The sequence below is a fragment of the Branchiostoma belcheri genome, unplaced genomic scaffold, assembly GCF_001625305.1.
Source record: "Branchiostoma belcheri isolate BF01 breed outbred unplaced genomic scaffold, Haploidv18h27 scaffold232, whole genome shotgun sequence".
In the NCBI taxonomy this organism is placed as follows: domain Eukaryota; kingdom Metazoa; phylum Chordata; class Leptocardii; order Amphioxiformes; family Branchiostomatidae; genus Branchiostoma; species Branchiostoma belcheri.
In genome coordinates, this window is record NW_017803835.1 from 119,152 (window position 1) to 131,090 (window position 11,939).

Genomic DNA, 11,939 nt, shown 5'->3' on the forward strand with positions numbered 1-11,939 from the left:
TGGAGAGAGGGAGGGAGGGAGGGATGGATGGATGGAAGGGTGGGTGGAATGAATGGATGGATGGATGGAAGGATGATATGGATGGATGGATGATAGATCCAAGATGCTCCGTCAGCGATGAGAGCGGGATGGGGGACATACGACACTCCAAGCTGATGAGAGGATATGAGGTAAATATTGGATTGATGGAGGAAAGGAGGGAGGGAGGGAGGGGTGGTTGGATTGGTGATTGGTTGGTTGATTGATGATTGATTGATTGAGTGGGCAAGCTGCGGACCGCCGAGCCGAGCAACTTTTAGGTAGGCCAGTTAAATAACAATAGCTCTGTGATTATCAGAGCATTACGTTCTTTTACTTCCTGTAATGCTGAACACAAGAATTCTAAGGCCCTGTTGAGGAAACAGAGCGTAATGGCCTGTGTTGTTTGTTTATTGTTTGTTTGTTGTTTGTTTTCAGAGTAACGAAGATGACCACTCCATGAATGAAAGTGAGGAGGAGGAGGAATCTGATCTTCGCTCTCCGACCAGGTAAACAACTTTCCGTTACTCAAGGCCACAACAATTTACTTACCTGGTTCTTAGACAAAAAATCCAGAAGTCAGGACAACACAGAAGGAAAAGTTGAATTTGACTATGTAGCTGAAGGTAGTAAGAACAGTTACTCGAGCAAATGGACATGATTTTGGAAACGGTTTCAGGTACCATCCACTACCTTTCGTCAGTGAGACTGGACAGTTGTCAGAAAAAAATATATAAGGACAAACTATTTGTCGAATGACTATATTATGCATGGAATTAGACTATAGACTTTCAATACAGACTCTGCTTTCATGTGAATACCAGCATTGTTTCCAGAATATAAGAACCAACTAATTAAATTCATCTGGTCCTTAAAGAAAACCCTTATACACTTAGTATTTTAGATATTTACTAAATTCTAATTAAAAGTTAGAGGCCTATTACACATTGTGCATTATTTCATTGTTTGAATTATAATCTAACCTGAGGCTCTTATGTTCATATCACACTATAGATATTGTAACGTGCACATTTCATTTTGCATTCTTGTAGCAGTATACCGTTAGTGTAATAGTGTATGTTAATGAGCCAGTAGCTGTTTCCAAAACATTGTTGTTTACTATAAACAAGCTCGAATATAGGTCAGCTGTGATAAAATCCAATTAAGATTAACGAATGACGTAAACGAGCTACTTAGGATTAGTGTTATCTCGATCAGGGGGATCATTATATCCGAAGAACTCGCTAATTTGACTTCTTAGTTAATTCCTGGAATTAAAAAGACACCAACGATGCTAAACTGGAAGAACAACGCATAAAACAGATTTAGATCTAGAGTGCCATGAGATATAGGTTTTGGCATATTGGAGACTTCAAGTTTCATGATGTGAATATAATTTGCAGTCAGAGTGAATGTTTTTCCTCCTAGTCTATTTTCATCTTGCTTGATGTTACATGTAACTTTCAATAAATTGGTCTGCCCCATGATAAAATTGGTATTGCCGGAAGTTTCAGGTTCGCGGTGCCATGAGGTTTAGGCTTTGGCACAAGAGATTTTACAGTCAGAATCAATTTTTTTTTTCTCCCTGAGCCGTCTATTTTAATTTATCTTGCTTGATCTTAACTTTGAAATGTCCAATGAATTGGTTTAGATCTGCCCCATGGTACAATTGTTACATTGTACTGTAATTCACTTGATGTTCGCGGTAGCAAAATTTCACGGTCTGAGAAAAATCGACATGTTCATGGAACTATATAATCATGGTGGCGACAGGTGCAGGAAAGAGAAAGCCCAGGAATTATTTCTTAACTGTAATGATAAGTTCATGGTACAGAAGTGACAGTGAAAACAGTGAACATAACAGTACCGTGAAAAAATCAGGAATTACAGTATCGTGGGATGTTTACATGTAAGGCCCGTGGTTGGGCGAGTGATCAGCGTGGTGTTGTGAGTTCGTTAGGCTGCCAGATTAATTGCGTACGGTCTCACTTCCCAGGCTGATCGTGTTTCCCACTGTTTTGTTCCAGTCTAATCCACCAGAACCGATTTTCTATGCCTTTGCTGAGGCATGCGCAGTTAGCGGCACGCGTCGAGTCTTTGTTTTGTTGTTCTAGCGATGGATGCAGAGAGAGTCTCTTTACTTGTCGTGTGGCACAAGTCGTGGGAGGTTTGTGTGTGGTTCTGATGCTGACTTTAGTTGGGAATCATGACTAAAGTAGAACTTTCGTCAACCTGCCTGGAAGCATGGATTCGTGGCAGTTCTGGATCGAACAGTTGGCTAGATGCTGGCAACCTTTGCTTGTTTGTGGAACCAGAGAAACAGAAGAGATGGACTGTTCTGAAATTGGTGACTTTAGTTGTGAATCATGACTGTTAAGTTTGTGGACTTTCGCCAACCCGTGTGGACCCGAGTTCCAGTATCGAACAGTCAGCTAAATACAGGCAACATTTGCTTCTTTGTGGAACCAGAGCTGGGCTGGAGCATCTTCATCACAGCTTTGTTGTGGCACTAGCAGAAAGACTGTGTGGGATGTTTGTCTGCAAAATGTATCTCCAAAATCATGCTTGGTGGAAATAGGAAACTTGCAATCAACAGTTCGTTGACCTATGCATACCGGGAAATATTGGATTTGTCATGGATTTATAATCAACAATCCGTCTGCTCACCAGAAGCCATGGATACTCTGTGGTCAAACATGAATGACTAGAATGTGCTACAGTGTCAAATGTACATGTATTTCCTTGGGACTTTTACATCAACACAGTTTATAAGTCTAAGTTGTGGCACAAGCTGAACTGGATTTTGACAGTGACCAGGAGTATGTTTTGTAAAACGTATAAATTCGTGATCTACATGTACAATCCGTGGACCCACCAGAAGTCATGGATACTCTCTGGTCCAACATGAGTGACTGGTTGTACTACTGTAACAGTAACCAGGACTGGTTGGTGATTGGGGTTCATGTGTTACTTTTTGAGCTGGCAGACAAGTCATTACAGCTTTGCAGGTGTCCTGCTACTGAGAGACTGGGTTGGAAAAGGTGTTTGATCCGTCTTAACATGGTTACTTAGTAGTATGCAGGTGTAACTGCACCCCAAAGATGACAATTTTGTAAACCTAAAAGTACTCCAGACTTGCTTTTACTAGGGTAATAGAGGTCCATCCTGGCTGTGATTTTTGCTTAACTGGCACACTACTGGAAAGCCCTTAATATATACGTAAGGAGCCCATATATATATTATATAGTGTACAGGTGGTATTTCTCGTGCAACGCATCACACTGCAGTGAAACACAACAAATGTGGAAGGAACTATGCCACCGCAGGGCAAAAAAAACTCGGGTGTCTATGACATGATTAAGACATCAAATTTTTGAAAAATATGTGTAAAAATAAGAGAAGGGCCAGGGTTAAGCCGTGGTCCATTGTAGTTACTGTAAAGAACTTGAGAAACCCCCCCCCCCCCACTACATTGTACATTCAGTGGCTGTCCTCCATCAAACCAGTTCAATTTTCATTCCTGTAAGTTCGTAATGTACCAGAAGTGTGACACAGGGTTTTGTAACTTTGCCTTGCACAGGTCCCACACAAATTTAACTGACAGAGGGCAACATGAGTTAAGGTACAAGTCCAGGGCCAAGCTATGTACAGCATAGCTCTCTCTCTCTCTCTTTCTCTAACTGTGTCTGTAACTAAAAATTTGTAAACTGTCTATAGGTCCCACAAAATCTACAACCTGCATTACATGTAGTTTACAAAAGGTACAAGTACAGGTCCAGGCTGGACCTAACTCTCTCTAACTGTGTATAGTGTACTTGTAACTAAAAATTGTGTAAACTCTTTGCAGGTCCCACAAAAACTACAACCGGCAGGGCGGCAGCATCAGGAAAACCGGCTGGCTGCACGTCAAGAACTTTCTGGAACACAAGAAGAAGAAAGTGGAACTGTCCAACAAGAGGAGGTGGAGAAAGTTCTGGGGTAAGATGGGAAAAATCTTCAAGATTTTATTAGTGAAGTCTTACTGTTAAACCCTCTCCTAGACTCCTTGTTCTAACACTAGCTTTGTTAAAGGTGTTCTCCACCATTCCGTAGTTGCTTACAGTATTTGAAACAATCCTGCAAGCATATGGTAGTAATGTTTCCAAACAAATTTTGCATTGCAAACCTGCTTTCCTTGTTCGTCCCTCGAATATATACCAACTCCCTCCTTCACACCCTTACTGTTAACAGGTGGCTTTTGTTGTTACGTGTTAATTACAGCAACTGTAGTTTTTTCAAAGGGCAGATCAAACAACAAGCGAAAATTAAAATTGTAGAAACTTGTAATCTAACTGTAGACCTAAGTAAAAGTTACATGATTGTCTTCTCTTATAGGTGTACTAGTTTAGGACTAACAGGTGTTCGTTGTTGTTCCCACAGTTTGTCTGAAGGGCACCTTGCTGCTGTTTTTTGAGTGCGACGAAAAACAGCCGGTCGACGAAAACTCTGAACCAACGCACACGCTCTGTAAGTACCAATATTCCTGACAGTGTCTTTTTAACTCAGAAGAAGTGGTCAAGTTTTGGTTCTTTACCCTTCTGGTATTTAGTGCCATGCTGAATTTCTGGTTTTTGAAGCAAATCACAAATCTTTAATTAAATTTTGTTTGTTTTATTCAGATCTCCACTGTGTTTGAATATGATTCTTTGAATAAAAAATACAAAAAATTAAAAAGTGTACATTGAGTATTCTGCTGGTAAACAGAAAACTAAAACTATCTCAGATAGTTGATAGATGTTCCTGCTAAATAAATACTATAAGTATGTGTTGCGTTTGATCATATTTCCACACTGGTCTCGCAGGGCCTGCATTAGTGTCCGCTATGAGAGACAGGACATACTGGAGTAACTTTATCAAGTGTACCTCACCGGATTAGTATAAACTAATCCGGAGGCATGATGATGATGATGATATTTCCAAGTAATCTCTTGATGTGTGACATGCACCAATGGTATTAAGCACTTATATAATATATATATATGTCATTTTTGCTGCAGTTGTTGAGGGGAGTATTGCCCAGGCAGTTCCTGAACACCCGAAGAGAGAAAACATTTTCTGTCTCAGCAACGGTTTTGGAGATGCCTACTTGTTCCAGGTAGGTTCTAGTACCCACGATTTGCTTTGCAAAGATTTCCTAATTAGGTCTATAATTGTTGTGCAATTATTCGCATGACTTTATGTAAATTGAAATGAGTGAAATAAAATTGATGACTTTGACGTGTTTTCCACAGGCTTATACACAGATAGAAATGGAAAACTGGATCACAGCCATTCACTCAGGTGTGTTTTTACCTTACCTTTCACACACCTGTCCTGAAATAAACACCTTTCTGACAGTTTTGAAAACGTTATTATGTTTACCGAAGGAGAACAAATATTGTTTTTGCTCAGTTTCCTCTTCTCCAAACACGTAAGGTCAATGACCTGAACCAGACGTCTGTCACCATGGTAACTAGTGTTGGGTTACATAATGTTACAATTTTATTATTGTTACATTCCAGCCTGTTCGTCTGCGATAGCGAGGCAGCATGGGAAGGACGACACGCTGAAGCTGCTGAGAGCAGAGGCTCAGAAACTGGAGGAAAAAGTCGACGCCGTGAGTAGCAATTTTTACATCTGATTTTCCCAAAAGTGGAACTCGCTGCCACCAAGTACAGTAGGGGCTAGTTTAGAGTTGGATGTTCAAGGGTTAGGTTTAACAAGTCGTTCGGTGTCATATAGCCAGCATATATGCTGAAATAGAAAGAAGACAGTCTGATGGAAAGTCTGTACCCAAGTACAGGCAGAATGAATTATTATATCAATGAATTCTGCTTTTTTATCATCTTCTCTTGCTTCAGTTTACTTTGAAACGTTCAAGAACCAAAGAAGTGATCGGAATGGTCTCATGTTTCTTGAATGCTAAAATGTTTCCCTCCCTGTCCAGGACACTAAGATGAAGAAGATGGGAGAACTGCAGATGGCCGTCGTGCCTGACCCAAAGAGCAGAGAGGCCATCACCAAACAGGTACAACTGTGCACAGTTATATGTTTACCTTCGCATATTGTATACATTCGAAGGGATTCATTCCTCAAGCTACCGACATCTTGCACACGCAGTCATCCCTCAGTAAGACATCTGGAGCCGCATAGTTCGCATTTAGAACTTTTATTCAGCCTGTCACATGACCGGTTTCCCCTGTGTGTCTTCTTTAGTGTACATAGGCTAAATGACACAAGTAACATGAAGTTCTCACTTATATAATTATACCTTTCCAGTGCATAATGTGTTTCTTCTTCTGTTCCAAACATGTAAGGTCAATGACCTGGACCAGACGTCTGTCACCATGGTAACTGGTGCTGTAGCAGACACCCTGTGGTGTTGGGTTACATTCTGTAGCAAGTTGCAGGACAGAGTTAGTCTGTGTCACAACATATATGAAATGTGTTTAAGTAACAATAAACAGAGCAGTACATGTAGTTTGTTAGATTGATTCATAGATTGATTGGTAATTGTTTGATTGATCATTGATTGATTGATCTTCGGTGTTTTGTTTGCAGATCACTCAATGGGAACAGAACCTTGAAAAAGTCCAGTTGGAGCTGTACAGATACAGATGTTACATGGCATCACTACAGGGCACTGAGCTGCCCAACCCTAAGGTTTGTACAGTAACAGGTTTATTTAGCTGTAGTGAACAAACAAACTGATCTACATGTACAGGAATCCAAAGAGAATAGCATTGTTGACACAAAGATTGGGTGTCGAACACATCTCTTTTTTTTTGGGTCATAATCCTGATGAAGCTATTCAGTCAAACATTTTTGGTGAGTTAATTTTGTTGTTGAGTTGGAGAACAGTTTAACTTTCTTCACATCCCTATTTGTTAAATGAACTATGAACAGTGCTTGAGTTGATATATGAACTGATCTGTTGTTCCTTATTACAGACCCTGTTGGCGTGTGCCTCCAAACCTACCAAAGCAGCGCTGGCCAGGCTGGGCCATTTCTCTGTCTCCTCTTTCCATGCTCTGGTAAGTCAGTCAGGTGTAAATCTTATTTCTGATCGTAGTTACGCTGCGTGACACATAACTGAGGAAGACGTTTTGCTCCAAGAGAAAGCGTTCAAAGTCTCCTACAGTTTTCTTTTAAATCAATGAATACATCTTTGCCTGTTGGGATTGATGTGAATTAATTCTTTGTTTTCCCCCTCAGATCTGTGCCAGAGCTCCTGTCAACTCCTCAGTCACTCCCTTCACTCATGTGAAAAAGGTAGGTTTACCACATGGACATTGCGAAATGCTTTTAGTTGCTAAGTAATAATTCTGTATTGAAAAGTCCAGATGAGAATTAAAACTGCCATGTTAGATTTGTCTGCTTGTTTATTTCTTTGAATTTTATAACTTTAATTTGAACTCTTAATTTGAATTTTAACATCGTTGTTTTTGTATTCCATTTTTTACAGAAGAAAGGCCTGGTGAGTAGAGAAAATTAATTTTTTTTATCACATTTCATCACGTTTTGCTTTGTGTTATTTGTAGTAATGAAATTCCAGTTTTTCCCAGTTCTTTAAATTTTCAGAGACCAAACTATACATTTTGAGAAAAGAACATGCTATATACCACATGTATAATGTGTAATCTCTACATTGGAATTAAGTAGGTATATATAGCTGGTATAACCCCCCTTCCGCGTAGCACACCAGTTCAACATTTTACTATGACTAATACCAACACAGATGAACTTTCATGATAACATGCTATATTTTTTTACACTCTCAGCTCTCCACACTGCGAGGAAGTGACTCGAAAAAGAAGATTCGAACGCCGACCCGGGAGCCAAAAGGCGGGACCAGCGTGTTCGGGACCCCGTCCTCCAGTGTGTGTGATGTGAGGGAGACAGACCTCACCAAGGGAGCTGACAGCCCCAGGAGCACGGCTGAAAGTGTAAGTCTGCATTTTGATGTTATGTTTCGTGCCAGGGAGGTTCAGGGGGTTCGGACGACCCAAGGCTCAAAGGTCCACTTTTTATCTAGAGGTCAAAAATTTTTCTTTAAAAGATGGACTGATTCGTATCACCAGCGGGGCTGGAATTGTAGAAAACTGCTCACTTTGTCATTGAATAAAAAGTTATATCTGATTTTTTTCTTTCAAATCCTCTCAAAAACACAGGAAAATGCCATTTCCTGGGTCCCTAATGTACTGTTGTGTTCATGTTATTTTCAATGTACTCACTACAGTCTGTCAGAATCATTATAACTGTGGATAAAATTGTCTTTCTCCATTGTCTTGCATGCATACATGTGTATATCATTTTGTTGCTGTCTAACCTTCATTGTCACCGGTGTTGTTAACCAAACCAAACGTACCCCCCCCCCAACAGGGCATAGCAGATGTAAGTCGCCCCCCCACCCCGAGCGGCGCCCTGTTGTTAGACAGGCTGGGGGTGCGCTGTATCCGGGTGGGGCTGCCTAACGACCACGTAACCATGGTTACGGTGCAGTCCTGGATGGCGGTGCAGGATGTTCTAACCATCGCATGTCTGGTGAGTGGTGGTGGGACCTAACAAACACCGCTCCAAGCAGATGGAGGGTGTAATCAGTGGTAGAAAACTTTTGTTCAGTGTTCTGCAATATAGCAGAATGTCAAAATTTTGTTTTGGAATTCGGAAATATTTTCTGCAAATACACGCATAAGTCTGGATCTAAACCCATGGCATATACAAAACTGCAAGTTGGTAAACATTGTACATGCTATTTGTAGTAAACACAAAACATGAAGCCACATCTGCTTGGAGATAACTGGTGTCATATTACACTAAAATCATTCTTCCATACTAAGTCTTATATGTGTGACTTGGTTCTCCGTACACTTTTTATACAACTTCCAATTGCAAAAGTCTCTTTTGTACTGCTCAACTCACAAGTGTTAACCATAACAAAACTCATTTGGTGAATGTTTTTACTCTTTGCTTTTGTGTTTGTGATCATTCATTCACCTTGTTTTAATTTGTTTCTCCAAGTATAACAATGCCTCTTTAACTTGGTACATCCACCAGTTTATTACATGTAGCTTATATTAAATATGACCATGTTTCTGCGTGTATAACAGAAGTGCGGTGTGGACCCTCAGGACCATTTTTTTCAGCTGAAGCAGTACAGTACATCATGTACATGACATGTTTGTATAACTCTGGCCTTTGCTGAAGGATTGAGTTTATTGTTGATATGAAAAGTTTAGAGTTAAAACTTTAGGTCCAATGCAAAAAAGTTCTCTCACCAAGAGCTGAAGTATGACGTCAACACTGGGTCAAAGGTATCTTGTAGACGGTGTCGGCCCCCGTCATGGTTCAATGAAGGGTGATGGGCACTGATGTATATGGCTTCCTTCACCCCTCTCAAGAAATATACTGTCTTGTTCAGTGTCCAAAATCCTTACAGTGTCAGGTGAAACAAGTGAACTTCAAAGAAGCCACGTGACAAGCCTCACTAGGTCAGTCTACTGAGGAAGACCAGAGTGACTGGTCAAAAGCTCTAGGTGAGAGAACTTTTTGGTGTTGGATCAAAAGTTTTAACTTTAAACATGACAACTTTTTCCCGTATAACAGAAACGTGGGGTGGACCCTCGGGACCATTTCCTGCAGCTGAAACAGTACGGTCCAGACGGTATAGAGCTGGTCACACCAGACAGGAAAATACTCATGGACAACCTGGTCAGTATTCTGCACAGATTTACATGTATCATAGAGTCTTGATCAAACTGTCAACTGTCAACATCCAGTGTTCTATCAATAGTCATACATTTGTACTTGGAAAGTTTCCCATAGCAGATTTGTCTCCAAATTTGACTGAAAACCTTGGATCTTTGCAAATGTCAAGTATAAATTTCAAGTTCTAACATGGACATCCCATGTGTTCTGCAAAGGTTTTGTCACATACACACACACACACATATCTGGGCTTTGAAATTTTGATTATAAAATTGTATATAATTGTTGGATTGTTAGGAAAAGTTGTCAAAAAATTTCCCAAGATTAGCACTAAGACATTCATACTTACAATCATTACTTCTATCCATCCCCAGGTGTTTGAAGAAGTAGTTGTGTCCCCAAAGTGTATCTACCAAGTGGAGCTGGAGAGGGAATCGGCTGGGAGCTTCGGTGAGCTGCGGATTATTTTTCAAACTTTCTGCTTACATTGTCACCTTGGGCCAATAGGTTACTGTTAAATGCCAGTCCCTCCATGGCCTACCATGTCAAGACTACATGTACATCAAAACATCTAGAATGGATTTACATGAGCATGAAAGTTCATCTGTGTTGATAGTTACATGTTTCAAGTTAAAAACTTTTGATCCAACGCAAAGAAGTTCTCTCACCTAGAGCTTTCGACCAGTCACTCTGGTCTTCCTCAGTAGACTGACCCAGTGAGGCTTGTCACGTGGCTTCTTTGAGTTTGACGTCAACACTGGGTCAAAGTTATCTGGTAGATGAATTTGCAAGAATTATAACAAGAATTCATGACTTTACAAACAGTGATTTGCATGCCTGTACTGTTGCAGGTTTCCGAGTGGATGCAGAGCTGGGTGCAGACGGGGAGATGGAGGATGAGCTCAGGGTGTTTGTGTCAGCTGTGGAGAGGGGAGGACTCGCCCACCAGAAAGGTACCTACAAAAAAAGGTCTACCCGTGATCTATGCAGAGCAATTAGGGTATGGTGACCATGTCCATTTCCGTAGCCCTTGGGCGACACACAGTTGTGCAAGGCACTACAGCAAGGGGCTGGTCCGCTGGTAGTGCTGTGTGTTTGACCTTCCTACACTCTTTCTCTAGTGCTAATAAGCACAGAAAGAATTTCTTTCAAGTCATATATACTGTTAGTATCCTGTCTTTGTTTATACTGCTGCGGGGGTCCCTGACACACAGATGGGCAGCAGTCAGCTGGTCTTCTAATGTAGAACTTGCCATACTCTTAGTTTAACACATGATTGTACAGGACTTGCATTCGAAAGGTCATCTCAAAGACTGTCACAGTTAAAAATGGCACAAACTGCTAACTCAGCTAAGCACTCAGTTCTTGTGATACAGAGTATGCATGGCAGTTTTTTAACACACACCACTGCCTAGCCTGGCAACCTGCTGTACCTTTCATCCTCTCTGCAAATAGCTTAAGGAAGGGACATTAGCTAAAATGAGAGAGGATGAAAGCGACTCAGCAGCTAAAAAAGGTTTTGATACTATAGGATAACCACTACTATACTGTGCCAAAGGGCGATAGGAACGAAGGCACATGAAGTTTTTAACCAATACGTTGCCAAGAGTCCTTCTTATCTTTGTAACAATCTTTGACTGTATTTCCAGATGTGTTGGCTGGAGATGAGGTGCTGGTTATTAACGGGAGAGTAGTGTACGATCTGGACATGATCTACATCGAGAGCCTGCTGCAGGGACCTGCCCTCACACTCACACTGCGCACCAACCGGCCTGAGTCTCAGGTTTGTTTGTTTGTTTGTTTGTTTGTTTGTTTGTACCTTGTACCCAGGCCAGAGTCGTTGGGGTATTGCATGGTGGAGTGTCTGACTGTCTGTCTCCTTCCCTCTTGGTTTGGATTTCTGTAATGCCCACAATCATGACACTGATACTTGTAATGATCATTTTGGCATACTCATTTTCACCTGAGTGAAATGAGGAAAGTCGTGCAAGGTGCCTCTCCCAAGGGCACAAACCTTGTGCCCTTGGGAGAGGCACCTTGCACGACTCCGGCAGGATTCGAACCCGGGACCTCTTGCTTCTGAGCTGAATGCTGACTGTTGTTACGCCAAATGATCGGAGTCAAGGCTTCTGCAGTTGTTTTTGTAAAATGCACTTAACACGGCTTTCCTCACTTTAACTCAAGTCAAAATTAAG

General features: G+C 41.1%; 1 protein-coding gene across 1 annotated transcript in view; it reads left to right on the forward strand.

Annotated features, from left to right (window-relative positions):
• LOC109470777 overlaps nt 1–11,939 on the forward strand; it is a 50,971-nt gene that overhangs the window by 24,494 nt on the left and 14,538 nt on the right. The window contains exons 21-26 of the mRNA XM_019769853.1: nt 6,598–6,699; nt 6,987–7,070; nt 7,252–7,308; nt 7,502–7,513; nt 7,818–7,982; nt 8,419–8,580. Coding sequence (XP_019625412.1) covers nt 6,598–6,699; nt 6,987–7,070; nt 7,252–7,308; nt 7,502–7,513; nt 7,818–7,982; nt 8,419–8,580 — 582 coding nt within the window. The remainder of the gene's footprint in view (nt 1–6,597; nt 6,700–6,986; nt 7,071–7,251; nt 7,309–7,501; nt 7,514–7,817; nt 7,983–8,418; nt 8,581–11,939) is intronic.